Source organism: Hippopotamus amphibius, chromosome 6 (assembly GCF_030028045.1).
Source record: "Hippopotamus amphibius kiboko isolate mHipAmp2 chromosome 6, mHipAmp2.hap2, whole genome shotgun sequence".
Lineage (NCBI taxonomy): Eukaryota > Metazoa > Chordata > Mammalia > Artiodactyla > Hippopotamidae > Hippopotamus > Hippopotamus amphibius.
The window spans coordinates 147,464,900-147,491,503 of record NC_080191.1 but is presented as its reverse complement, the minus strand read 5'-3'; the positions used below and the strand labels follow the sequence as shown (position 1 = coordinate 147,491,503).

Genomic DNA, 26,604 nt, shown 5'->3' with positions numbered 1-26,604 from the left:
ATGTATTTTTAAGCTCTGTTACTAGGCATATACACACTTAAATTATAGATTTTCCTAAAGATTCAATCCTTTTATCATTATGAAATGTCTCTTTTCCTTTGGTAATATTCTTTGTCTTAGGGTCTACTTTATCTGATTATCAATATAACCACTCCTACATTTTAATGCTAACTGTTTGAATAGCATCTACTTTTTCATCCCTTTACATTCACCTGTATGTGTCTCTATTTTTAAAGTATTTCTTGTAGATGGCATGTATTGTGTGATTTACCAGTTGGACAATCTCTTTTAATTGGAATGTTTAATCCATTTATATTTAATGTAGTTATTGATAAGGTTAAATTTAATTCTCTTTTTGCTATTTTTTTCTATTTACTCCATCTAATTTTTTGAAACTGATAATGTATTTTTAATCTAACATATCCATAATATCATTTCAACATGTAGTCAGTATAAGAAATTATTAATGAGATATTTTACATTCTTTTTAAAACTTTACGTTGAGGTATAATTGACAAAGTTGTAAGAAAATTAAAGTGTCCATCATGATGATTTGATACATGTATATGTTGTGAAAGGATTCCTCCCATCTACTTAATTGGCACATCCACCATGTCATATGCCATACATTTATTTTTATTTTATTTTTTGGGTGAGAACATTGACATTCTACTCTCTTATACAATACAGTGCTAACCAAATATAGACATCATGCTATACATTAGATCCTTACACTTCATTCATCTTATAGCTGAAGGTTTGTACCCTTTTACTAACCTCTTCCTATTTGTCCCCAGGCCCTGGAAACAATTTTCTATTCTGCTTCTGGCTTTTTGTTTGTTTGTTTGTTTGTTTTTAAAGATTCCATATATAATGAAATCTAAATGCAGCATTTGTCTTTCTCCATCTGGCTTATTTCATTTAGCATGATGCCCTCAAGGTTCATCTATGTGTCAAAAGTGGCAGGATTTCCTTCCTTTGCATAAGCTGAATAATATTTTATTCATTGTGTATATATACCACATCTTTTTTATCCATTCGGCTACTGACACATTATTTCCATACCTTGACTATGTGAACAATACTGAAATGAACATGGGAGTGCAGATGTCTCTTCAATATCCTATTTTCATTTCCTTTGGATATATACACAAGAGTGGGATTGCTGGATCATATGGTAGTTCTATTTTTAATTTTTTGAGGCACCTCTATGATGTTTCCTACAGCAGCTACACCATTTTACATTCCCAAAAACTATGCACAAATGTTCCCATTTCTCCACATCTTGCCAACACTTGTTATCTCTTGTCATTTTTTATGATGGTCATTTTAACAGGTGTGAGGTGATAATCTAGTGATTTTGATTTGTATTTCCCTGATGATTAGTGACGTTAAGAACATTTTTATGTACCTGTGGGCCATTTGTATGTCTTCTTTGGAAAACTGTCTATCCTATTCCTCTACCTATTTTATTTATTTATTTATTTATTTATTTATTTACTTACTTACTTATTTTTGACTGTGTCAGGTCTTCATTGAGGCATGCAGGATCTTTGTTGCAGCATGTGGGACATTTCGTTGCGGCTTGCAGGCTCCTCGCTGTGGCACATGGACTTCTCTCTAGTTGTGGCACATGGACTTCTCTCTGGTTGTGGCATGCAGGTTTTTCTCTTCTGTAGTTGTGGCGTGCAGGCTCCAGGGCATGTGGGCTCTGTAATTGTGGCACTCAGGCTCCAGAGTGTGTGGGTTCTGTAGTTTGCGGCACACAGCCTCTCTAGTTGAGATGCGCAGGCTCAGTCGTGGTTCACAAGCTTAGTTGCCCCACAGCATGTGGGATCTTAGTTCCCTGACCAGGGATTGAACCTGTGTCCTCTGCATTGCAGGATGGAGTCTTTACTACTGGACCACTATGGAATTCCCCACCTCTGCCTATTTTAAAATCAGATTTATTTTTGCTATTGAATTGTCTGAATTCTTTATGTGTTTTGGATACTAAGCCCTTATCAGATGTATGATTTGCAAATATTTTCTTCCATCCCATAGGTTGTCTTTTCACATTGTTGATGATTTCCTTTGCTATACAGAAGCTTTTTAATTTGATGTAGTCCTATTTGTTTATTTTTTCTTTTGTTACCTTTGCTTTTGATGAAATATCCAAAAATATCACTGCCAAGACCAATGTCAAGAAGTTTACCCCCTGTGTTTTCTTCTAGGAGTTTTGTGGTTTGGGGGTCTTATGTTCGCCTCTTTAATCTATTTTGAGTTGATTTTTGTGTATGCTATAAGATAGGGATCCAGTTCCATTCTTTTGCATATGGCTATCCAGTTTTCTCAACACCATTTATTGAAGAGACTATCATTTCCCAATTGTATATTCCTGGCTCCTCTTTCATAAATTAATTGCCCATATAAGCATGGGTTTATTTCTGGGCTACTTTTCTAGTCCATTGAACTATGTGTCTGCTTTTGTACCAATACCATACTGTTTTGATTACTACAGCTTTGTAATATGGTTTGAAATCAGGAGGCATGATGCCTCTGGCTTTGCTCTTCTTTCTTTAAATTACTTTGGCTATTTGGGATATTTTGTGGTTCCATACAAATTTTAGGATTTTCTATTTATGTGAAACATGCCATTGGAATTTTGATAGGATTTGCATTGAATCTGTAGAATACTTTGGGTAGTATGGACATTTTAACAATATTAATTCTTCCAATCCATGAGCATGGAATATATTTTATCTGTGTCTTCTTCAATTTCAAAGTCTTAGAGTTTTCAGTATATACATCTTTCACCACCTTGGTTAAATTTATTCCTTAGAATTTTATTCTTTTAGATGCAATTGTAAATGAGATTGTTTTGTTATTTTTTTATTAAAGTATAGTTGATTTGCAATATGACACTGGTTTCAGGTATACAGCATAGTAATTCAGTATTTTTGCAGATTATTCTCCATTATAGATTATTACAGGTAATGGGTAAATTTTTCTGTGCTATACAGTATATCCTTGTTTGTAATCTATCTTATATAACAGCTTTTAATCTGTTAATCCCAAACCCCAAATTTGTCCCTTCCCCCCTTTGATAACCACAAGTTTGTTTTCTGTATCTGTCTGTCTGTTTTGCATACACATTCATTTGTATTATCTTTTTAATTCCACATATAAGTGATATTATACAGTATTTGTCTTTCTCTGACTTATTTCAATAAGCATTAATATTCTCTAGGTCCATCCTCATTGCTGAAAATGGTAGTATTTCATTCATTTTTATAGCTGAGTAATATTCCATTGTGTGTGTGTGTGTGTGTGTGTGTGTATGTATGCCATATTATCTTAATCCAACCATCTGTTGATGGACACTTGGGTTGCTTTGGGAATTGTTGTTTTAGTGTCCCTTTCTTTTTTTTATACATACATTTTTTTCCTTCTTTCTTGCTGTACTTGTGCAATAAATTGTGTAGATTTTTTAAATTAATTAATTTATTTATTGGCTGTATTGGGTCTTCATTGCTGTGCATGGACTCACAAGCTATAGAGCACGGGCTCAGTAGTTGTGGCACACGGGGTTAGTTGCTCTGTGGCATGTGGGATCTTCCTGGAGCAGGGATCGAACCCATGTCCCCTGCATTGGCAGATGGATTCTTAACCACTGCACCACCTAGGAAGTCCCTAGTGTCCATTTCTGATAGTTCATTGTTAGAGTGTAGAAATGCAACTGTTTTTTAAATATGCATCCTGCAACTTTATTGAATTCGCCTATTAGTTCTAACAGATTTTTTGGTGGAGTTTTCAGGGTTTTTGATATGTAACATAATGCCACCTGTGAATAGAGACAAGTTTACTTCTTCCTTTTCAATTTGGGTGTCTTTATTTCTATTTCTTGCCTGATTTCTCCGGTTAGAACTTCCAATACTATGTTGAATAAAAGTAGCAAGAGTGGGCATCCTTGTCTTGTTCCTGATCTTAGAGAAAAAGCTTGTAGCTTTTCACCATTGAGTATAATGTTAACTGTGGGTTTGTCATATGTGTCCTTTATTATATTGAGGTACATTCCCTCTATAAAGTTTGTTGAGAGTTTTTATCATGATGTATGTTGAATTTTGTCAAATGCTTTTTCTGCATCTATTGAGACAATGATTTTTATCTTTCATTTTGTTAATGTGGTGTATCACATAGATTGATTTGCAGATGTCAAACCAACTTTGCAACCCTAGAACAGATCCTTCTAATATACTGAATTCAGCTTGCTAATATTTTTGTGGAGGATTTTTGCACTACGCTTGTTATTTTCTTTTCTTGTAGTGTTCTTGTCTTGGTTATCAGAGTAATGCTGGCCTCACAAAATGAGTCTAGAAGTGATCCCTCCTCTTCAATACATTGGAAATTTTATGAAAAATTGGTATTAATTCTTCTTTAAATGTTTGATATAATTTACCACTGGAGCCATTTGGTTCTGAACTTTCCTTTGTTGGGAGGTTTTGATTACTGATTTTACCTCCTTGCTAACAACTGATCTGTTCAGATTTTCTGTTTTTCATGATTCAGTCTTGGTAGGCTGTATGTTTCTAGTACTTCATCCAGTTCTTCCAGGTTTTCCAATTTTTAGCATATAATTGTTCATTGTAGTCTCTCACGATCCTTTGTATTTCTGTGGTATCATTTGTAATGTCTCCTCTTTTGTTTATTTTATTTATTTGGGTTTTCTCTCTCTTTTTCTTGGTAAGCCTAGCTAAAGGTTTGTCTATATTGTTTATTTAAAAAAAAGAACCTGCTCTTATTTTCATTCTATTGTCTATTTCATTAATTTCTGCTCTAATCTTTGTTATTTCCTCCCTCTTGTAACTTCAGGCTTTTTTTTTTTTTTCTTCTAAATTCTTGAGATGTAAACTTAGGTTGCTCATTTGGGATCTTCCTTTTTTTCTTAATGGAGGCACTTATTAGTGTAACTTACTTCCTAGGACTACTCTTGTGGCATCACATAAGTTTGGGTATGTTGTGTTTCCATTTTCATTTGTCTCAAGATATTTGTTATTTTTCTTTTGATTTCTTCTGTGATCCATTGGTTGTTCAGTAGCATGTTGTTTGATCTTCACATATTTGTGAACGTTCCAGTTTTATTGCAGTTGATTTCTAGTTTCATACCCTTGTGGTTGGAAATGATGGTTGATATGATTTCAATCTTATTAAATTTATTAAGATTTGTTTTGTGGCCTACTATATGATCTATCCTGAGGAATGGTCCATGTGTTCTCGAGAAGAATGTGTTTTCTGCTGCTACCAGGTGGAATGTTTTGTAACTGTTAAGTCCATCTGGTCAAACATGTAGTTTTAGTCCAATGTTTCCTTATTTGTTTTCTGTCTGCATGATCTATCCATTGTGAAAGTGAAATACTGAAGTCCCCTACTATTATTGTATTGCTGTCTATTCTTCCCTTTAGGTCTGTTAGTATTTGTCTTATATATTTAGGTGCTCCCATGCTAGGTGCATAAATATTTACCAGTGTTAACCCTCTTTCTGGGATTGACCCTGATATCATTATATGACTTTCTTTTCCTGTTACTACAGTCTTTGTCTTAAAGCCTATTTTGTTTGATATAAGTATAGCTACCCCAGATTTCTTTTGGTTTCCATTTGTATGGAATATCTTTTCCATCCCTTCACTTTCAGTCTGTGTGTGTCCTTAAATCTGTAAGTCTCTTGCTTGAGCTGTAATCATTATCTATATACTGATGATTCACAAACATGTATCTCTATTTAAGATATAACTTTCTCCCACAGGAACCTTAAACTTGATCTACCCAAAAGCAAACTCAACTTTCCCTGGAAGCTTGCTTCTTCTCTTATATTTTCTATTTCAACAAATGGTGCCACCATCTTCCCAGTTTTTAATTCAACCCTTTCCTCTTCTTCACATCCTGTGTCTCCCTTCCCTTTTGATCCTCAACATTCAATTAATGATGACAGTCTTTCCACTTACCCTTATAATTCTCTTGAATCTTTCTTCTCTATATTCTCATAGCCACCACCTTCATTCACCAACATAACTATTTCTTCTTAATTGGTTTCATATTTCCAATATATTTCCCCCTAAAAAATTCTCATCACAACCAGAAAGTTCTTTCTAAATAAAAAATAAATTCTTGTCATTTTCTTATATGTACCATTTCACTATTTCTCTATTGCTCGTGGGAGAAAATCCAAACTCACCCATTTCTTTTTAGAGTAAACACCAGTCACACTAAACCATATGCAGTCCAAGATGATGCCACAATTCTGACACCTATAGGCCTTTGTACTCCCAATCCTTTTGCCTAAAATGATGTTTCCAAACTCATCATTGCTTTTACTCATTTTTCACATCTCAAACTAAGATATCATCCCCAGAGAAGTAATCTTTAAATCTTATAGACCTGTGATGTACAATATGATAGCCACACACAGCTACTGAACACCTGAATATGGCTAGTCTTAACTGAAATGTAGTCTATAGCAGATTTTGAAGGCTTAGTATAAGAAATGTAAAATTATCTTAATTTTTATATTGGTTACATGTGAAATAAAATTTTTGAATGTATTGGGTTAAATGAAATATATTATTGACATTAATTTCATCTTTTTTACTTTTTTATGTGGCTATAATAAAACTCAAAATTAATTGTTGCTGGCATTATATTTCAACTGGACAATATCTGAACCAGATGAGCAGGACCAAGCTACTTTTTCCAGCACCCTATAGTTATTTCTTTAGCAGTATCTTATCTGTTAAAATGCTAGATTGTATCCTGCAACAGACTGCAAGCATCTAATGAATAAGGGGCTGTCTTGGTCAACACAGTAATTCCAGTGCTGAGGGCGCTAAGATAAAAAGTCAGTCCTCATTTTTCATGGATTCCATATTTGTGAATATGTCTAGTCACTAAAATTTACTTGTAACCCCAAAATCAATTCTCACTGTGATTTCGTGCTCATTTTTGGACATTCACAGAACAGCAGAAGATTTGAGTCATCTAATACACATTTTCCTAGCAGAGGTCAAACAAGGCAATGCTCTGCCTTCTTGTTTCAGCTATCAAACTGTAAACAGGTTTTTTTTTCACAGTCTATTAGTGCCACTTTTTGCATTTTTGTGACTTTCGTTGATGATTTTAAAACGCTCCCCAAGCATAGTGCTAAAGTGCTGTCTAGTGTTTCTAAGCACATGAAGGCTGTGATGTGCCTTACAGAGAACATATATGTATTAGCTAAGCTTCCTTTGGGCATGAATTACAGTCCTGTTGACTGTGAGTTAAATGTTAATGAAGCAATACATATTAAATAAGGTGTCTTCAAACAGAAACATACATAAAGCAAGATTATATATTGGATAGCTGACCAAAATGTTGCCACGCTTGCAGGAGCATAGTATGTACTTCCTCTAGTAGCAATAGTTCAGTATCTGCTAATTCAATGTTCCAGCAACTTTACTAGAATCAATATATTGAATGAAGCTGGATCATCTGATTCCAAATCCAGCTCTTGTGTGAATGCAGTATATGATGGTATACAAGCAGCATGTGGTAGTATATGGTGGTAGCAGTGATTGCGGAGCCAAACTGACTTAGAGTTCAATCCTGGCTCTCTGACTTGCTAGCTGTGTAACTTGGGGCATACTACTTAACTCTTCTCTGCCTTTTTCCACAACTGAAAATGTAGACAAAAGAGTAGTTGCTAATGGTGGCCAGAGGCTGGGTGTTGGGGGAGGGGACTGACCACAAAGAGGCACAAAGAAACTTTTGAAACGAGGGAAATATCCTATATCTTGTTTATAGGATTATAGTGGTAGTTACATAACTGCCTATATTTTTCAAAACTCATAGAACGAAAAAGGGTAAATTTTACTTTGTATAAATTATAACTTACTAAATTTTAGGTTAAAAAAGGAGTAACAGTCAAGATTAAAAGAATAATGCACATAACACATTTAATGCACTACCTGCTTACATAAATACTTTTTAAATATTTGTAGCTTTTCTAATAATAACAGGGAAAGGTTAGGTCGTGTTAAGTAAAAGCGGAGTGGGCTCATGATCCAGGGTTCTAATCTGGCTCTTTCACATATTAGCTAGAGGCTGAGCTCAGTTTAGGGAGTTCACTTGCTTACTGGAAAGGTTAGAAATATCTGTGAAAACCATACAGCCACAAAGGAAAGTGAGAGATGGGATTTTTCATTAGGAAGCAATACAAAATCACAGGGCCACATAAACTGGGGCGTAAAGGTCACCTCTCCAAGGTAGGCGAATGTGGTGGGGCTGTGAAACCACTGAGAAAAGGAGAACGATGCACCTCTTTTTAAGAACCTCAGTCCCAATCGTATTCAAGTCGCTATTGGCTCTACATTGATTCCAAGACAACCCAACCTGTCTAATGAGGTACGGACATACCTCAAACTGCAAGGAATGCCAATGCCAAGAGGAAGCAAGAGCTGAGTCTGGCAGAACATCTTTCTGCTGTAAGATGCAGTAGGAGTCAGGCACCCATTCGCCTCCAAAACTCCATAACAGCTTCTGATGTGAGGAGTGAGGTAGGTCATTTCCCACTGCTTTTTAAGTTGCCGGATGTCTCAGGAGTTCCCACCCGAGAGCGCTGCTGATTCTAGCGGAGGAGCAGAGGCAGTCACTGCCGGAATCTCATCATGGGTGGCTGGAATCCACCCCCGCCAAAGTCCACGGTGGGAGCCGGGTGATAACACACTGCACTCGGGCTCTCCCTCGAGGAAGAAGCATGGTTTTCAACGCCAAGTAGGGCTGCACGTTGGGCCAGAAGTTGGAACCCAAAAATTCCCTCCACAGCCACGAGGAGCGCCCGTTGAATGCGCACGCCTCGCGAGTTTTGACAGCCGTCACACTACAACCGCCACGCATCGGAAGGCAAGGGCCAGCGAGTTTGTGGCCTGGTCCACGTGTTAACTTCGACTGGGACCCAAACTTAACGAACCTAAACGTTTGAGGGAGCAAGTTTCCTTGCCGGCGAGCTTACCCTCAGCAACCGAACTCCAGAAAGTGCTCTTCACGCCGGAAGTGCACTAATCCGCAGCACGTGGGGTTGCCAGGGCGCTCTTCACGTGACTGGGAGGGGCCTCGGGAACCGCGTAGCCAATGGTAGCGCGAGAGGGCGGTGCCTATGACGCGCTGGGACCTATCCCGGAAGTGGGGCTGAGGTGGGGGCGGGAAAGGGCGGGGAGGCCGGGGTGTGGAAAGTGTGGCGGCCCCGCCCCGTCTCTTGGAACTGCCGCGGCCGCCACCGCAGCCGCCGCTGCCGCTGTGGGGGACGCGCGAGGGTACGCAGGCGAAAGGCGCTCTTTCCCTGCCGAAAGGTGAAGACTCGGGGAGAAGGTGGTGGGTCTGCGACCGGAGCGGGGCAGGGCCGGGAAGGAGGCCGGAGCCGAGCCCCGAGCGAGGAGAGGAGGAAGGATGGATGGGGGACCGAGCGAGCACGGGACCCGCCAGGGCTCAGGCCCGGGAGGGCCGGGGATGCCGGCAGGACGGGGGGAGTCTGAGAGGTCGAAGGGACGGCTTTGCGGGCTGGGGGGAGAAGTGCGCGCCGGCTGCCCGCGGGCCAGAGGCTGCTGGCCAGGTCCTGTTATCTCCGTGCTCCTTGGGGACTCGCGGCCTGGGCTGGGCCCCCCGCAGTGAGGATCCGGGCGGCGGCGGAGGGCCGGGCGGCGCGGCGCGGTGCGGGAAGGTCGCCGGCTTCTCCTGCAGCGGGACGGTGGGGGCCGGGATTTGCTGCCCCCAGCGCGGGTGAGCGCCCTGGGCGGGTATCCCCCCCACCCCAGCGATCTCTTCTGCGACCTCCCTCCCACCTCCTCACCACGGGATGGAAAAGTTTGTAAGGCCGGAGTTAGAAAGTCCCCACTGTTCTGGGTGGGTGTTCTGTAAATGCAAAAATAATAGGTCCATGATGCTTGGCTCGTAAGCTGTCCGAAATGAGGCGTTTCCCTGCCTGCATGCCAGTTGTTAAAAAGCAAACAAACTTTTTGCATAGTACCCTCAGAAAAGCAACCATCTCCCAAGCCCACCATGGCGGATGAAATTGATTTCACTACTGGAGATGCTGGGGCTTCCAGCACTTATCCTATGCAGTGTTCGGCCCTGCGCAAAAACGGCTTCGTGGTGCTCAAAGGACGACCATGCAAAATAGTGGAGATGTCAACTTCCAAAACTGGAAAGCACGGTCATGCCAAGGTAAATGCCCTTCCAGGTCTGTCATGGCGTTGGGATTTTGATCATTTGTATTCCGTTACAGAACATGAGATTTCTGTAGTTATGTGTATAATAACACGTTGTTTTTTTCTTCCTACAATTACTGGGTGATCAGCTATTTGAATACTGAAAAGTAGCATTTCCTTCTTTGGGCCCTTATAATGTGTCATTAACTGGGAGCTGAAACTTTCCTGAATTCTAGTGACTTAGACAATCTATTCAGTTTACAGATGAGAAAACCTGCTCTAACATTCTAAGGAACCTCACGTCATTTTTCTTAAGCACTCTTATGATTGAATTACTAGACTATATGATATTGGGTCTTGATATGTCATGATACTGTTTAGTTGTTCACTGCTTCTCAATTGTATGACCACTGCATTTTTTTCTAAAGTAAAATTAAATGACCTTGGAAGGAGAAAGAATATGTCATAATCAGCGTTGGTATTATGCTTCTGTGTATGTAATGAGTGATATCTTGGCAAAGATTAAACAGGTTTCCTGTTCTCCCTTCTCTGTTAGGTTCACCTTGTTGGAATTGATATTTTCACGGGCAAAAAATATGAAGATATTTGCCCTTCTACTCACAACATGGATGTTCCAAATATTAAGAGAAATGATTATCAGGTAAGTACTAATTTCCTTTAGAATGCTGCTTGTTTCCTAAAAGTGCAAATACTTTCTACTGTCGATTGTAATAGAATAAAACCCATAAGTAGTTTTGTAGGTTTTTCTAACCAATTGTTAGGTACCAGTTTTCTTAGAAATTGGAGAAATAGTGCTATTTAACACTTGTACCTTATCTAGGATGACTGCTAGTTTACCATTTTTTAACATTCTTGCATTTTAAAAAATTCAAACACATGATTTCTCAAATCAAGTGACTCCATATTGTGAGTCCAATGTTTAGTAAAATTACTATTCTCTTTCTTGTAAATTATTTCTCTTTGTTGTAAATACCTTCCGGGTATTTCTTTTCCCTTACCAGACCTAAGACTTTCAAGAAATTATTGGAATTCATGTTCCACCAGCCAAGTTTGTGTGTATTAATGAATGTGTGTCAGAACTTGGTATTCCTAAATAGGGAAATCAGTTGAACGCCATAAATACAAAGGGTAAAGTGTATGGTCCTTGAATATGGTGAAGAAAAGACAAAAATGTCGTAATTGTTTTATTTATATTCAGTGACCATGCTGTGACCTCCTGTTAAATTATAGGTATAAACTGCGAGTTTTAGTTCCAATTATACATTTGGATAAGTCATGTTTAATGATAGCATTTTCTTGTTTGGAGTATTGATGGTAACCAAACCACTGACCTCATGGGATGTGGGAGCTCAGATTAATCATAACTAAAGTCTTTCTTGAAAATCTTCAATTTCTCTTTCAAGCATACTATATATAGAACTCTTTTCATTTTACATAGTGAAAAATACAAGTGACACTCGGATTTATTTTACCCAATTTAAACTTGTTTCTTTCCATACCTTATATTGTGTTATATAATTTTTAAAGAATGTCGCCATTAACTGCAATTATCCAGTGATTTCCTTTTACTTTTTGTCAACATGTAAACATATTTTTACACAGTTTAAATTTAGTAAGCAGTTTTATATTTTCATTTTCCCACTTATAAGTGTTTTCTGGGTTGCTTTCGAGTCTTTGTAGAAATTTGAATTGTCTTAGTATAATAATAGCAAGTGTTTTTGTTTTTGTTTTTTTAAGTCAGGCACATCTAAGTTTTAATTTAGTTTTGCCACTTTCCAGCTGGGTGACATTCAACAAATTATGCAACCTCTCTGAGTCTTCTCATCTACGAAGGAGGGATAATATGAAGATTAAATGGAAAAATGTACCCCATAATTCCCTCATAAGTAGATATGTACCAAAAAGTAGTTTTTTTCTGCTTCCCCTTTTCCTATATAAAAACTTCACTTAATTATTCCATTATTCTTGGAGCACCTAATTTAGACATGGCATATAGTGGATGATCAATAATCATTTGTTAAATGCATACATGATTATTCAGTGAAGTAAGGATAGTACAGCCAACTAAAACTAAGCATAGAATTTTCTTTTACCAAAAATGGATTTCTGTTTTCATCTTTAACATATGAATGCTTTGAATATTCAGTATTCATTTATATTCGTTCAATATTACAATGCTTTTGCCCTTGAGTGTTTCAGAAAGATGGTATCAGTAGTTCAGGTGACTACCACTGTGATCAAATTAGCCAATCATTGATTGGAGCTCAAGATTTGACATAAAGGAAAATTTTGGTTTGGGTTTTATTTTGAGATAAAGCAGGACCTGGACCAGGATGAGGGGAATAAGATGAGTGGGGCCCTTGCCTCAAGCACAAAATTTTAAATAAAGACAGGACCAGTAACAATGCCAAGCCACATAGGGGCCTAAGTGAAAAGGAAAAAAATCCGTAATTCTGCTCCTGTCTGATGTTTTGTTCATTATAGAATTTTTGCATTGATTCTAATTTTTAAAAATATTAATCTGATCACTGAGGTGGGGAGTGTGTGTGTGAGCGTGTGCCACCTTAAATTTTGTACCCAAGACGAGTGCCTTGCTTCCCAGCCTTTGGTATGCAGTTTGTGTTGCAGAGCGGATAAGAGAATGACTCAAGCCTAACAGTCTGGGTCCAGATCCTTGCTTTGGCACTTACTAACTGCATGACTTCGGTTAGCAAGTTATTCAATTTCTCACCTGCCTTTATTTATAAAATAAGGATAAGAATAATAAACTCCTCCTGGAATCACTGTGAGGTTTAAATAGTTAATTCTTAGGACAGTGACTTGCAGAGTGAGCACTCAGTGATCACATCCCTTCATTATCAAGTCACCATAGAATACTTATTTCTGTTCATGAAAGAAAATTAGTTCTATGAGCATTTCCAGTTATATTTATTGTGCTATGGTGATCTGCACTCATCTATACAAGTGCCTTGATTAAATTTCTACTCATTATTTAGCTACATGTAGTCCTTTGTATTTGCTGAATTCAGTATTTCAAGTGCCAGTTTGACAGTCAGCTAAAATGAAATATATATATATATATATCTGTTCATTATAATAATTAAAAAGTAACTATTTAGGAAAAGAAATGTATCAATATTTATAATTTTAATTTTACATATTTTAAAATAAGTTCAGAATGAGAGGAGAATTGTCTCCTGAATTCCATTCCAAGATGTAGCTTGGATTGGGGTTGCTAATTTCCATCCCTTCTCCCAAAAGCAGTTATGGTTGTCTGGGGCTCACTGATGATGTAAAATACAAATACACCCAGACACCTTTGGGAGTCCCCAGACTCTTAAATATAGAAACACTTGTTCAAACTCTGGTACTCACTTGAGTCATGTTTCTTTAGAAAATTTGATGTTCCTGTGCACCACACCACAAGTTAAATGCCTTTTTTGCATTTATTAAAGTTTTATCTGTCATTTAAAGACCACTTTTCAGAAGGAAAACTAATCACTACAGGACATGTTAAAGTGTATGTTATGAATCTTTGGATTATTGATGAATTGCCAAAGCTGTGAATATTAAATCCTAGTATATTCTTCAAATAAGTGGTATGCCTTTTGCATATGGAGTTGAATTTTGTTGTTGCAACTTAAAATAGATAACAGAGAAAATAATGATGCTATGAATTCTTTGTGCCTAAAGTCTTTTTATAATTTTTACCTGTTCTGTGGAATCTTTGTGTTCCCTGGTAGAAGCAGTCTTTCTTTGGAATAGAAAACCTCTAAACCAGCAGATCCCAGTATTGCAGGGACAAGAAACAAATATTTTGCTACAGTATCAGTAAGGGTAATAGTGAGAAGAGCCTCCTACCTTTGGTTCCTAAACCTGTGTCTTCTACCTATGGGAGAAATAGTACCCTATACTGGAATATATTTAACCTATAAAACAACGCCAAGGCCCACAATGTGTCATTCAGCAGGTGGCAAAGATGAGTCTTCAGTAGGCAAATGCACGGAGGCAAACTGTCTTAGAATGATGGAGTACATGGACCAGTGAATTCTCTGAGCATTGTCCTATTGTCTTTTTATTTTGCCTGTCAAATGAATTTTTTTAGCCAGAAATGATGCAATGTGAGGTCCTGAGAGTAATGTGACAGTTTATAAATCCACAGATGAGATTTTAGCAGAAGCACTGCAGGCAGCAAAGGCAGGTTTGGGTGTGGAGTAAGGATCTCTTACAGTGAGCAGAAACTGCTGCCTCTTGTGTGATGAGAGGAGTACATTATTACCAGGTAGCTGGCTCCTCCCCCTGGGAGATGGTGCCATATCAGGGACATTGTATTGGTCACTGCTGTGAGGTACCAGCAGGGGCTGTAGTCAGATCAGCTTCCGCAAGAGAAAGCCGGTATCATTGAGCCTATGCCACCATGGTCAGTTGTTCATGAGCCCATTGAGCAAGGACTGGGAAGACTACAAAAAGAAGCTAGATGACATTCACAGATAGAATCATCTTGTCACCCAATTGTCTACCTCCTCTGTAGCATGTCCCCTTGGTAAGCATTTATATGGACACATTCTCTAACTATTTGGAGAAGTCCCTCCACATATCGCTTCCCCAGACCTTATCATCAGCAAGTTTCCCCTCTTTTTTTTTTTCGGTGCTGTTGACTTTCCATCCATACTCTTAGCCACTGTCCATAATCAGTGTAAATCCAAACCTTTGGTTCTCTCTTCTTTCAAGTCCAGTGCATGAAGTTCTCATCCCCTCTGTCTTTCAGGGCCACCTCTGAGTAGTTTCATCAGATCATACAGAACTATCTAGAAACCATTGTGAATTTTGTTTATCGGTCAACTGATCATAGTGAACTCCCCACAAAGTCATTGGTATGAGTTGAGGGAGAAATTGTGGGTGCTGTAGAAGGTGCTCTGAGTCTCATACAACTTGTTTTATGCCTTCAGGACCTGCTCAAGTTGATGTCACATATGCAACTTCCACTTGATGATGGAGTGCTGCTGTGCATTCCCAACTTGGTGGCTTGGTGTGTCAGATAACACTCTAGTTGATGATAGTGTTATGTGCTTGTGTTGTCTGATAACAGTGATCAGACATTCAGTCCCCACCCCACCCCCCACCCTGGACCAGCAGCTCTAAAGAAGTAGCTTGATAGTACTGAGGGAAGAGGAAAAAGAAGAAGGAGAAAGGAGGCGGTCTTGCCTAAAAGTCTGATTGTTTTGAAATAGATTGAGAAATAAAATTAAATTCAGAAGTTAGGGCTAAGAAGGCACCTGTAGTGATGCTATTTCTTCTCCAGCCTTCTTCTGTTGTATACCAATAATACAAATACAGGCAAAAAAGTTCCCCCATAATTCTCCTTTTTCATGTTCTTTCTTACCAGACCACATCATGGACAGAATCTGCAGTCACTAACTCTCCCCACAGCCTTCCTTTCAGTTCATGCTTTGCTTCCTCAGCTCCCTGTACCTCCAACTATTTAGTGGTTACAGTGCTCTTTCTAGAATTCTGATACACCATAGCATTTTTCTTTCTTACTTTTTATTGTGGACATTTTCAAAACATGATGAACCTCACACATCCATTATCCGTCCACCTTCAGCAGTTATCAGTTATAGCCAATCTTGTTTCATCTGTACCCCCTCATCTATTTTTATTTCCTGTACCCTCTACCTCTTGATCATTTTGAAGCTAACCCTAGATATTATATCATTTATCATTTCATTTGCAAATATTTTGTTATGCATTTTTTAAAAGGTCTGTAAAAAACAAAACCAAAGCATACTGTGGCACCCCCAAAATTAGTAATTCCTTAGTATCTTCAAATATCCAATCAGTATCTACATTTTCTTAATTGTCTTAATTTTTTTGTTTGTGTTTTGCTTTTTTGGATGTGATGGTTGTTTTTGTTTTACAGTTTTTCTAAATCAGGATCTAAATAAAGTCCACACATTGAAATTGGTTGAGGTATCTCTTAAATCTACTTTATGGGTTCTCCTCTCTCATACATGCATTTGAGTCTCTCTTGCCTCTCTTTCCTCCCTTCCTTCTTTCGCCCTCTCTCCCTCTCTCCTCCATTTTTGATGAAGAAACTAGATAAGTGGTTCCGTAGACTTTCACACAGTATATATTTTGCTAATTTCATTTCCTTGTTGTTTAACACGTTCCTTTGTCCCACATATTTCCTGAAAATTGATCATTAGATGTACAGACTTGATCAGCTCCAGTTTAGATTTTTATTTTCTTCCTCTTTTTTCTTTAACAAGAACTACTCCATAGATGATGTTCTGTGCAACCATCAAGTAAATGAGTCTGATGGTTTTTGTGTGTGTGATGTTATTAGATATGTAGTAATTGCTTCAATCCATTAATTTATTACTTTTTTTTTTAAAGCCAGAACACTTCTATAAAAGAGAGTTTCCTTCGTCAGCTTTTTTGTCTACCCTATGGTACAGTGTATAATAGGAAAGCCAATATACATACTTGATTCTTTCCTTTTAATTACCAGTTTTCAAAATTAGTTGGTTTCCTGGCATCTACTGAAAGTGGTTTTTTTTTTTTTTTCCACTATGAACTCAAGCATTTAAACACATTTATGTTTCAATCCATTGTAGTTACTATCATAATTGATTCTCAAATTGTTCTGTCTTTGGCCATAGGGACCTTATTCAGGTTAGCTCCTGAATCCCTTTGATATGAACCTAGTGGTCTTTGATAGCATCATGCTTTCTCATCTTGTATACTAGGAAGTGTGGGTTCCCTGGACCTGGAATTATCCATTTTCCCAGGAGCCCTATGGAGAGAAATGGCACCATACGTTGGATTCTTTTAGTAGGAAATAATAGATACCACATTCTGGTACTAGTATTTGGGGGGTATGGTATAATTTCTAATGTCATTAAGTTTGGTACACCACTGCATGCCTGACTTCTCTATTACAAGTCTTCTGACCCTGCCCACTCCTGTCTCCTTGCTTGCTGTTAGGAAAATGATTGCTCCCTCTAGGAAAAAAAAAAAAAATCATAAACACCTCAAAGTTATCAAATAAGTAGAATTTGCTTACAAGTGAAGGATCAGAAAGAAATATTTAGAATATAAATATAACTTTCTTCTTACCATCCTCTCCTTCCAACTCTACAGAGTTTGAGAGGGCTTTGAGGGAAGATTGAAAAATTTTCACAGAAATAGTCTTGAAACACAAAAATGACACCCTTAGCTTTTTTTTTTTTTTTTTTAGGATTGAAAATTACAAAAGGGGAAATGGTACCTTGAGAGAGGAAAAATCTTGCAGATACTACCTTGGCCAGGTGATCAAAGTTAGTATCACCAGTAACAGGACAAATTGACATCATTTGCCTCTTTTTTTAAAAAAATAAATTTGTTTATTTTTATTTATTGGCTGCGTTGCTATGCGCGGGCTTTCTCTAGTTGCAGTGAGGGGTGCAGGGGGCGGGGAGGCGTCTCTTCCTTGCGGTGTGAGGGCTTCTCATTGCAGTGGCTTCTCCTGTTGTGGAGGATGGACTCTAGGCACATGGGCTCAATAGTTGTGGCTCTCGGGCTCTAGATCACAGGCTCAGTTGTTGTGGCACACGGGCTTAGTGGCTTTGTGGCATGTGAGAATCTTCCTAGACCAGAGCTTGAACCCATGTCCCCTGCGTTGGCAGGTGGATTCTTAACCACTGCACCACCGGGGAAGTCCCTCATTTGCCTCTTGATGTGATACTCTGAGGACACATCATCTATGTAGTAATCCTTCTAAAAATGCACTAGCTGAATAATTAGGAAACAAACTCAAACTGAGGAACATTCTATCATACAGTGAACCTGTGCTGATCAAAAATGTCAATGTCATGAAAGACAAAGGGTCAGGAACTGTTCCAAACTAAGTGACTAAACTTACATGATAGGCAAATAAATTAGAAGGCATGATCCTGGAGTTGGGAGGGAAAAATTCTTATCAAAGACAATATTGGGACAATTGGCAAATTTGAATATGGACTATATATTGAATAATATGTTAGCAATATTGAATTTCCTGATTTTGAAAAATAAACTGTGGTTATATGAGAGTATGTCCTTGTTCTTGGGAAAAACATACTAAAGTATTGCTGCTGAAGAGTCATGATGTTTGAAACTTATTCTAAATGGTTCAGTAAAAATAAGAAAAGAATAAGAATGTGTATGGTATGCATTTTATGTATTCCATATTACAGAGAGAAAAAAAAGCACATGTGATTAAATGTTAACAAAGTAAATCTAGATAAAATATAAAGGATATCGTTGCATTATTTTTGCAACTTTTCTCAATATCTGAAAAGTTTTAAATAAATAATTAATAAGATCAAATAATTCATTTTTATTAATTTTATTTTTCTATAGCTTAGCTTTATTTTTGAAATTTTATTTCTTATAGCAATTTATTTTAATGTTTAATGTTTATAAATACATATTTTAGTAGATGTTTTATAATATGTCTATACATTTTGTATTTGAAATGCTTTGTATTTCATCCCATGGCTTATTTTATGAATTCCTCTTAAAAATAAAATACCATATAAATATCAAAATACCAGTATTATTATTTGGCTTATGTGGTTCAGTCACTTATTTTTGGAGTGGGAACTTTTAATTCTTAAAATTGACAAGTTCTACTTCAGGAAATTGCTAAAAAAGCCGAAATAAAAAAGATGAGCTTGTGGTTGTTTAAAGATTACTTCTGTCTCAACCTCCTTGCTTCCCACTTTTCTATCTCACAAATGTTTGAATGACCAAAAGATTAATTAAAAGTTTTTGTGGTGGCTCAATAGGATGGTTTTTTGTTTTTCAGATTGTAGACATGTGCAAAAACTGAAATCTCCTGTGGTAGGTGGGGTTTCTGTGGAAAGCCATTGCCAGAGTTGGTAGTGCCACAGAGGAGAGCTTTGAAACTCTACCTTTATGGTATGCCCGTGTTATGTCATAGTGGCTAAAGGGGACCAGGGACCATGTCTGTAACTCTTTTTGTGTATGTCAATGTAAGCATCCGGTATGCTAGGTGACTGCGTTTTATAAAACCTGTTAGAATTCTAGGCACACTGATGGTGTGCATGCTTGTAGGATAAATGAATGTAGCGTGGCTGTTTCCTCATACCTATAATGAAAGAAATTCAGTGATATCAAAACTGTGCCTTTTTGCAGGTTAGGTTGATGACTGGGTTTGTTTCATTAATGTCATCAACAAGCTCATGTTTTTCTTTCTTAAAAAATCTAGTGTTGTTAGCAGTGAGCTGGAGACCAAAAATTTTCGACTTCAGTTTGTTCATAATCAAATTATAAAACACGTTGTTTGTAATCATGAAAAAATGAAAATAATTTTTATACCCATTAATACAAAAATGGTTAAATCAGTTACAGTATATTTATGCAATTGTAAAGTGATTAAAGAGACTAAGGTAGGTCCATATTTTCCAAAATGGGAAGATTTATAAGACATGTTAAGTGAAAACAACTTGCTGAAAAATACTTATAATATCTCATTTATTTTTTTAAAGCAACTACATTTATATTATGTACATAAATGAAAATGCTTCGGGATACCCTATAAAAAAGCCTACACTGTTTAATAATGTAGAGATTTGGGGGAGGGGAGAGTGCAGGAAGGAATGAACTTGGACTTTTTGTCTATACCTATTTTATGCTTTTGTATGTGTAGCGTTCTTAAGCACCAAAAATTTATTAATGTATTACTGTGTACTTATACAAATTAATGTAGATGGCAGTTTAACTATGTAAAAATTACAAAGGAGTGGATATAATCTAACCAGTGCAAATGATACAATTTCTTTCAATAGCTGATATGCATTCAGGATGGTTACCTTTCCCTGCTGACAGAAACTGGTGAAGTTCGTGAGGATCTTAAGCTGCCAGAAGGTGAACTAGGCAAAGAAATAGAAGGAAAATATAATGCAGGTGAAGATGTACAGGTAAAGACCTATGGGGAGATTGTTTTTTAAACCATTTCATAAAAACTTTGACCTAAACTAGTTAGCATAATATACTGTATGTGAAATATAGCTTTTAAATAGTGCTAAAATGTTGAAAATGATCTCTAGAACTAGGCCGTTTTCCCATACCTTTTACCATGCCCATTACCAAAGAAAGTATGAAAGTTCATTTTTTACTACATAGATACTGTCAACCCAAAATTTGTTTTGAAGATCAGCCTGAACTATTCTTAAGGATGAGAAAGGATGTTATGGGAATACTAAAGGGTGAAGGTGATTTACTTTATCTTTGTTGTAACTTTCAGAAGTATAACATCTAATAAGTATTGAAACATTTATAGTTCTTATTCTCCTTTTCCCTGGAAATTGTCTTAAAAACCACAATTTGAGAAATTCAGATTTAGAAAACTATAAAGAAAGTAGATTATTTGCTCTTGGAATACCTCTTTCCAAAATCAATATGTATAAAACATCCACAAATATCCAGTGTATGATGAATTAACTATATCTTATATATGTATTGCCTTTTGAGTAACTTTTTGCCTGCCTTTTTTTCCTTCTAGGTGTCTGTCATGTGTGCAATGAGTGAAGAATGTGCTGTAGCCATAAAGCCCTGCAAATAAAGGGGAACATCAGGCATGAGCAAAATGTTTAGGTCTGGATCAACTGCAGATCTAAAGTTTGGTTCTAAGTTGTCACCAAAGCTATGGCCTTCATAAGCAACCTCATTTCTTTTTTAATTGTTTTGAAATTGTGCTGAGTTAGTTTTGCAGGCAATTAGTAATTTTAAAAAATGATCAAGATGTATAATTTTTTTTTTAATTTTGTAGGTGTCTTTCCTATAACATTCCTGTGGTTTTCAGTATGTAAGTCCAAGAAGCAGACAAGATAGCTTCAGCAGATATGATTTGTCTGAGCAAATCATTTCTAAATTTTAGTTAAATGATAAATAAACCAGGGTTTTAAATCAAACAATGTAGCATCTAGTGGTATTGAAGTACCACATTTAAGTTGAATTGCTCTGCATTAATTTCAAACATAATATCATAGAATAAGTAGATTATAGATTGGAATTGTCAGAGTTTCAGCATGGGTGTGGCAAGTACAGATCCTTAAACAAAAATCATGTTCTCAAAAAGTGCCAGTTATCTTAGTAACCATGTGCAGCCCACCTGTATTACCTCAGTCATCCTGTTCTTTGCCAAATTGCTGGCAGACTTAATATAACCTGTATTATGGTGATTTTAATACTTTCTTGTGACTGACAGAAGCATTAAACTGTTGCGTGACTGTTAGCAAGTCATATTGTAAAGAAGACACGAAGGACAGTGGCAAAGGGTGTTGGTTAAAGCTATAGGTTTTTATTTGAGACCTTTATATTCAACATAAAAACAGGAAGTTTCTATTTGTGTTTTTGCTTTATAACTTTTGTTTTCTGTCTCTCTTTATTTAAAGGAGTGACCTGCTTTACAGAATACTATGCAGTACTTCTTATCAATTATGTTGAATAAATGTTGGTATTTGTAGTAGTCACTCTTTTCCAGCCATTTTAAAGTAGATTTTGACATCAAAATATTTGTTAGACAAAAACTGGAAATTGTTACTTTAAATTGATTTGGAATATTTGTTAAATTTATGTATTTTTTTTTAATGTGAAAGTGAATCATAGAAGAAAAGTTACTTTATGTGATAATTATTACTTAAGAAGTGTATATATTTTATCTGATTGTCGTGACTTAATTCAGTTACTGCTGTGAGATATAACTAGGAAAGAATTCTATAAACTGAATTATTTTTAAAAGTGTTTTAGGTGATTCTGCTACATTTCTGTTTAATCTTTTGGATCATATACATCTTTATTTCTAGAATTCTAGGCATCGTCACAGGGTTTGTGAGGACCTTTGACTCAGTAACAGTCATTATATCACAGTGAAACTTAGAACAAAATCACCATTTCAGTAATACCTTCATTCTCTAAGACTGGTTATGAGACCTCTCCCATCATGCTTTGACTTCTAAAAGGCCTTTGTACCTATCATCTAGAGGAAAATATGTATGATGCTATAACTGGTCTACTCAGTGACTGGAAATAGCATTAGGAACAGAAGATTCCAAAGTTTTAGTTACTTAATTTGCACACACTTTTAAATTTTGTATTGGCTTCAGCAAACCTATTCGGAGAAGAAGCAAGATACTTTAAGGAAATGCAAGAGGAATTCTAAAGCACAGGAAATATTAAAGTTGTAGTTAATCATTTTTAGCATAACATTTTAGGTTTTGTGCATATAAAGCACAATTAATAATTAGGCTAAATTCTTTCCAGTATTCAAGTACTACATACTCCTCTAGTTTTTCAGTACTCAGTATTATGTATCTTTACTTGTGACTGGTTGGCATTGTTACCCACAGGAACCCCAGAAAGTTATCAATCTGTGCTACTTGCTGGTCACTCATATGACCCCAGTTAACCACACTCTAGTGTTCTGGTTTAGTATTAATTCTGGATTAGCATGCCCTTGTTCTTCCTAATTTGTCAAACTTCACATAAATATATTTTCAATTGCGCGGTAAGTGTATATAAATTATAATGCATCTGTACCTTCATATCTTGAATGGCAAAAAACTATGCTTAAATATTTCATTTTAAGTACTATAATGAAGTGTAAATACTCTTCTGACATGTAATTAATTATAAGTATAGATTTTAAAGATATGGGACTGTTTATTTTCACTTAAATCAATACATGTTTCTCTAGAACAGTATATTCCATTTAGAAAAGCTTTATTAAAAGGAAGCAGGAAACATATTTTTTAGCAAAACAGAAGTGACTTCATTCTTTTTTTGACATCAGAAATGTTAAAAGTTGATTCCTAGTATTTGTTGTACTTTTTTGTAGCAAATGTTAAAAATCACAGTTACCATGTATAGAATGTAGACTGTCATGTTGATAGATTATACAGTGATACACCTTTTTGTCTGTAGGCATTTCACCAATATATATACAATATTATAGTAACAAGTGGAATATTTGTTTCTTTCTAGAACAACATATTTTATTTCTACTGGGAAGACTTTGTTATACCTTATTTGCTACAAAGTTGTATACCCTCTGAAATAGATCATATTATTGCTACTTTGGCTTAGCATTTGCATCATAAACATAATTATGATGTTTCTTTCATGCTCCCCTCCAAGGGCTGTCAGTCACTTGAAATTGTTGCTAACCAAGCTCTTGAATCCGTTTCCATTTATGGTACAAAATTCTGTACCAATGCTTTATACCAATTACCAAAACTCGCCTGCAGCCAGAGCATGAAATCTTTAATAGGAGATGCTGCAATAAAAGGTTTAGGTTATAAAATTTGGGGACACAACTTTTCATTATAGCACAATGAGTGTGCATGTGCACACATAGCTTTGTATGTTTGTTCTTTTTACAAAGTCCTTCCAACTCTTAAAAGTACTGTAGTCTGGTAGTGCCTCAAATGTTGGTAACTTTTTTTTTTAATTTACAATTTTTCCGGAATTTGTTTTTGTACTTTAAAGTTTCTCAATTAGATTATTTCTAGTTGAACTGTAATTTGAATGCATCGTTCTCAGGGCTGTTTGTGCTAAGAGCTGAAGTTTCATTATTTTAAAGCTAACTGCCTGAAAGCATATTGCATATTTTTCCCAAATTGTGATACAGTGATACATACAAATAAAAATCCGTAACATCAACATACTGAAACTGTATGCTAAATATTCAAGGAAAAAAAATGGGAACATTAGTAACATCTATACTGGAATCTTGCCATATTTTTTTCATTTTAGAAAAGAATTTGGTAGTCTTATCTTAGAACCTTGTCCTTAATGATATATTTGAAAGCATTCCTTTGTCATGGACCCCAAAGATAGTTTTAGAGCCAACATTTGATGTGATTCTCAAACATATTTAGGGACAACAGAATGAAAATTCATAGTACTGTTTTGGATGCATTAAAATGTTTACATATTGAATTGTGTAAAACAAACTAGGAACAAATTTATTATGAGAAAATATGACCCTTAAGCAGTATATGTGAAAACTAATAAGCATGTTTCCATAAACAGTATATTATATTGAACTGGTTAACAATTTAAAATTTTCTGATATCATCTAGGCATAATATTTCACAGTTTTCAAGTGTTTTTTCCTCCTAGCCTTGAGACAAGTAATAGGCAACAAAGGCTTAAGAAAAATTTATTGTGGAAAATCTTAAAATTGAGAAAATTCAATCTATTAACTTTATTAAATTTTTTTTCTCTGAATTGGGTATATGGCATTATTTGATTTTAGCAGGGAACATTTGGATTTAGCTTACGGAACACAGATGTTCTGTGGGAACATGACTTGAAGTTCTATATAATTTAATGTTTTTTCATTAAAAAAAACATCTGAACACCAACCTAACTACCAAGTGAGGTCAAGTGCCTGAAAAACGCTGTATACATCTGATGAGCAGTTTTCCTTGCATGAAAGATACATCTTAGAGCAGTGCAGATCAGGCTTTCACCTGCTAAAAACATACTTGTTGCCGAACTTTACCATCCACCATTATTCCTGTCTCCTTAGAACAGGTCGAAACCTATTTTACAATTGAAAGAGAGGTTCCTTTATTTATATAAAGTCCCTAAAACTGTCTTGATATTGGTAGACTTAAGTTTATCTTAGTTTAAGATTGTACTTTTTTAAAACTCTGGATTTAAATTTTATTCAGTGATGACTATACAGTTTGTCATAAGTCATAGTTGTGACCTTTCTTGAAAGGAATTCTTTATTGTGGTTAATATCTACTATAAGTAAGCCCTCTTGTGCTTGTTATAAAGTATAATGCAAATTTAGTAGCTCTGTATTGTTTTTGTCCTCTTCTCCAAAAAGAAAATAGTTGAAATGGCATTGTCTAATCCAGCAGCACTTTATTAGTAATACATTTTATTTGTCATAGGTATAAGGGAACTCATGCTTTTACCTGCAGAGACTCATATGTTTTAGCAAAAACTTTAAAATTGTAAGATATGTAGTATGGGTATTATTATAATTATGTATTTTACATTTCAAAAATGGGTAAAAATCAAATATTAAGCCTTTGACTATATTAAAATGATTGTGAAATCCTTTCAAATGTAGATGTTAAATTTATCAATTATAACTTTTGTTACATTAAAATATATTTGTCTGTTAACTTCAGTTATATTAAATAAAAATAAAGTTAATTTAACAGCTTACACTATTCTTGTATATATACATTCCTAGAAACATTTTCATACTAGAAAATTCAATGAATTAATGTGTCTATTACCGTCAAAAGAAAGTCTATTTTTTTTTTTTTCAGGTTCTTACTATATAGCACCTTAGCTTTACATCTGGGAATGTTAACTTCTAAATTTTAGTTCCAGATTTAGGTACTTTTTTAATCTTTAAATTGTTAATAATTTTTAAAAATACATAAAATACATGGTTCAAAATTTTATTGGTACAAGAATAAATACATCTTCCCATCTTCATCCTCTTTCTGTGCATTCTTCCAGAGATATACAATGCAAGACAGTTTAGTGGTCCCTCCCCCATCCCAGACCTCTCAGGTACGCGGTGTTCCTTCTGTACCAGAGTTGTTCTCTTTCCACAGCGATGTGACTGGTGTGATGAGTCCCTGAAGCAAACTCTTTACCCTTTTCTCAGTCCTCGCCATACCTAATCAACACCACCTGGTCAGGTTCATCCTGAGGTGGCTCAGCAGTTTCTCCCTTTTATACACTGTACCATTCTAGGTCCTCCCTCTCACTTCCTGACATGTGGACCATACCAAGACTTCCAACGTAGTTGTCATCTCACATCCATGATCAGTATCACTGTGATCCATAACCTTCCAGATCCAGCAAGCATAACTGGGCAGTGGAGAAGCACTAGATTAAAGTTTTCCACCTCTCAGCCCCACTCTTTTTTGCCACTTGCAAATACCAGTACCTTGTTGCCCAGAAGGAGGCATGGGAGGAAAAAAATAGTGAAATGTGACTAATTGTTACAAATCAGCCTGTCTGAGTTTCCTCTTCCCCCCACCCCAAACTCATATTTAAAACATGCTCTCCAAATAGGCGGTGTCCTATGTTATTGCCACTTTCAAAACCCTACTGCCTGTCTAAAGTGTGTGTTCCACTGGAAACTTAAAATATCCACTCTCTCAATACATTCAGCAGGATCACTTACAATCATTCGATGTGATCAGCTCAAAAGAACCCACCTACAAGGTTTTATCAATCCATTTTTGAATCTGAGAGTGACTTCTGAATCCAGTCAAAATAATATTTTGACCCCACCCATGGGTACTACCCAGCACCACAATGACTTGTGTCCCAGTGTTTAGGA

General features: G+C 36.3%; 1 protein-coding gene across 2 annotated transcripts; it reads left to right on the top strand.

The window, feature by feature from the left end:
* Nucleotides 1-9,223: 9,223 nt before the first annotated feature.
* EIF5A2 (eukaryotic translation initiation factor 5A2) lies at nucleotides 9,224-24,700 on the top strand. Of its 2 annotated transcripts, XM_057740009.1 has the most exons (6): nucleotides 9,224-9,356; nucleotides 10,028-10,227; nucleotides 10,768-10,872; nucleotides 20,066-20,197; nucleotides 20,782-20,873; nucleotides 21,674-24,700. In XM_057740009.1, the coding sequence occupies exons 2-5, from the start codon at nucleotides 10,063-10,065 to the stop codon at nucleotides 20,839-20,841; spliced, it is 462 nt and encodes a 153-aa protein (XP_057595992.1). In that variant the 5' UTR covers nucleotides 9,224-9,356; nucleotides 10,028-10,062; the 3' UTR covers nucleotides 20,842-20,873; nucleotides 21,674-24,700. The 2 variants fall into 2 exon arrangements, with proteins under 2 accessions (XP_057595992.1, XP_057595991.1); XM_057740008.1 differs by having other exon boundaries at nucleotides 20,782-24,700.
* The last annotated feature ends 1,904 nt before the right edge of the window (nucleotides 24,701-26,604 follow it).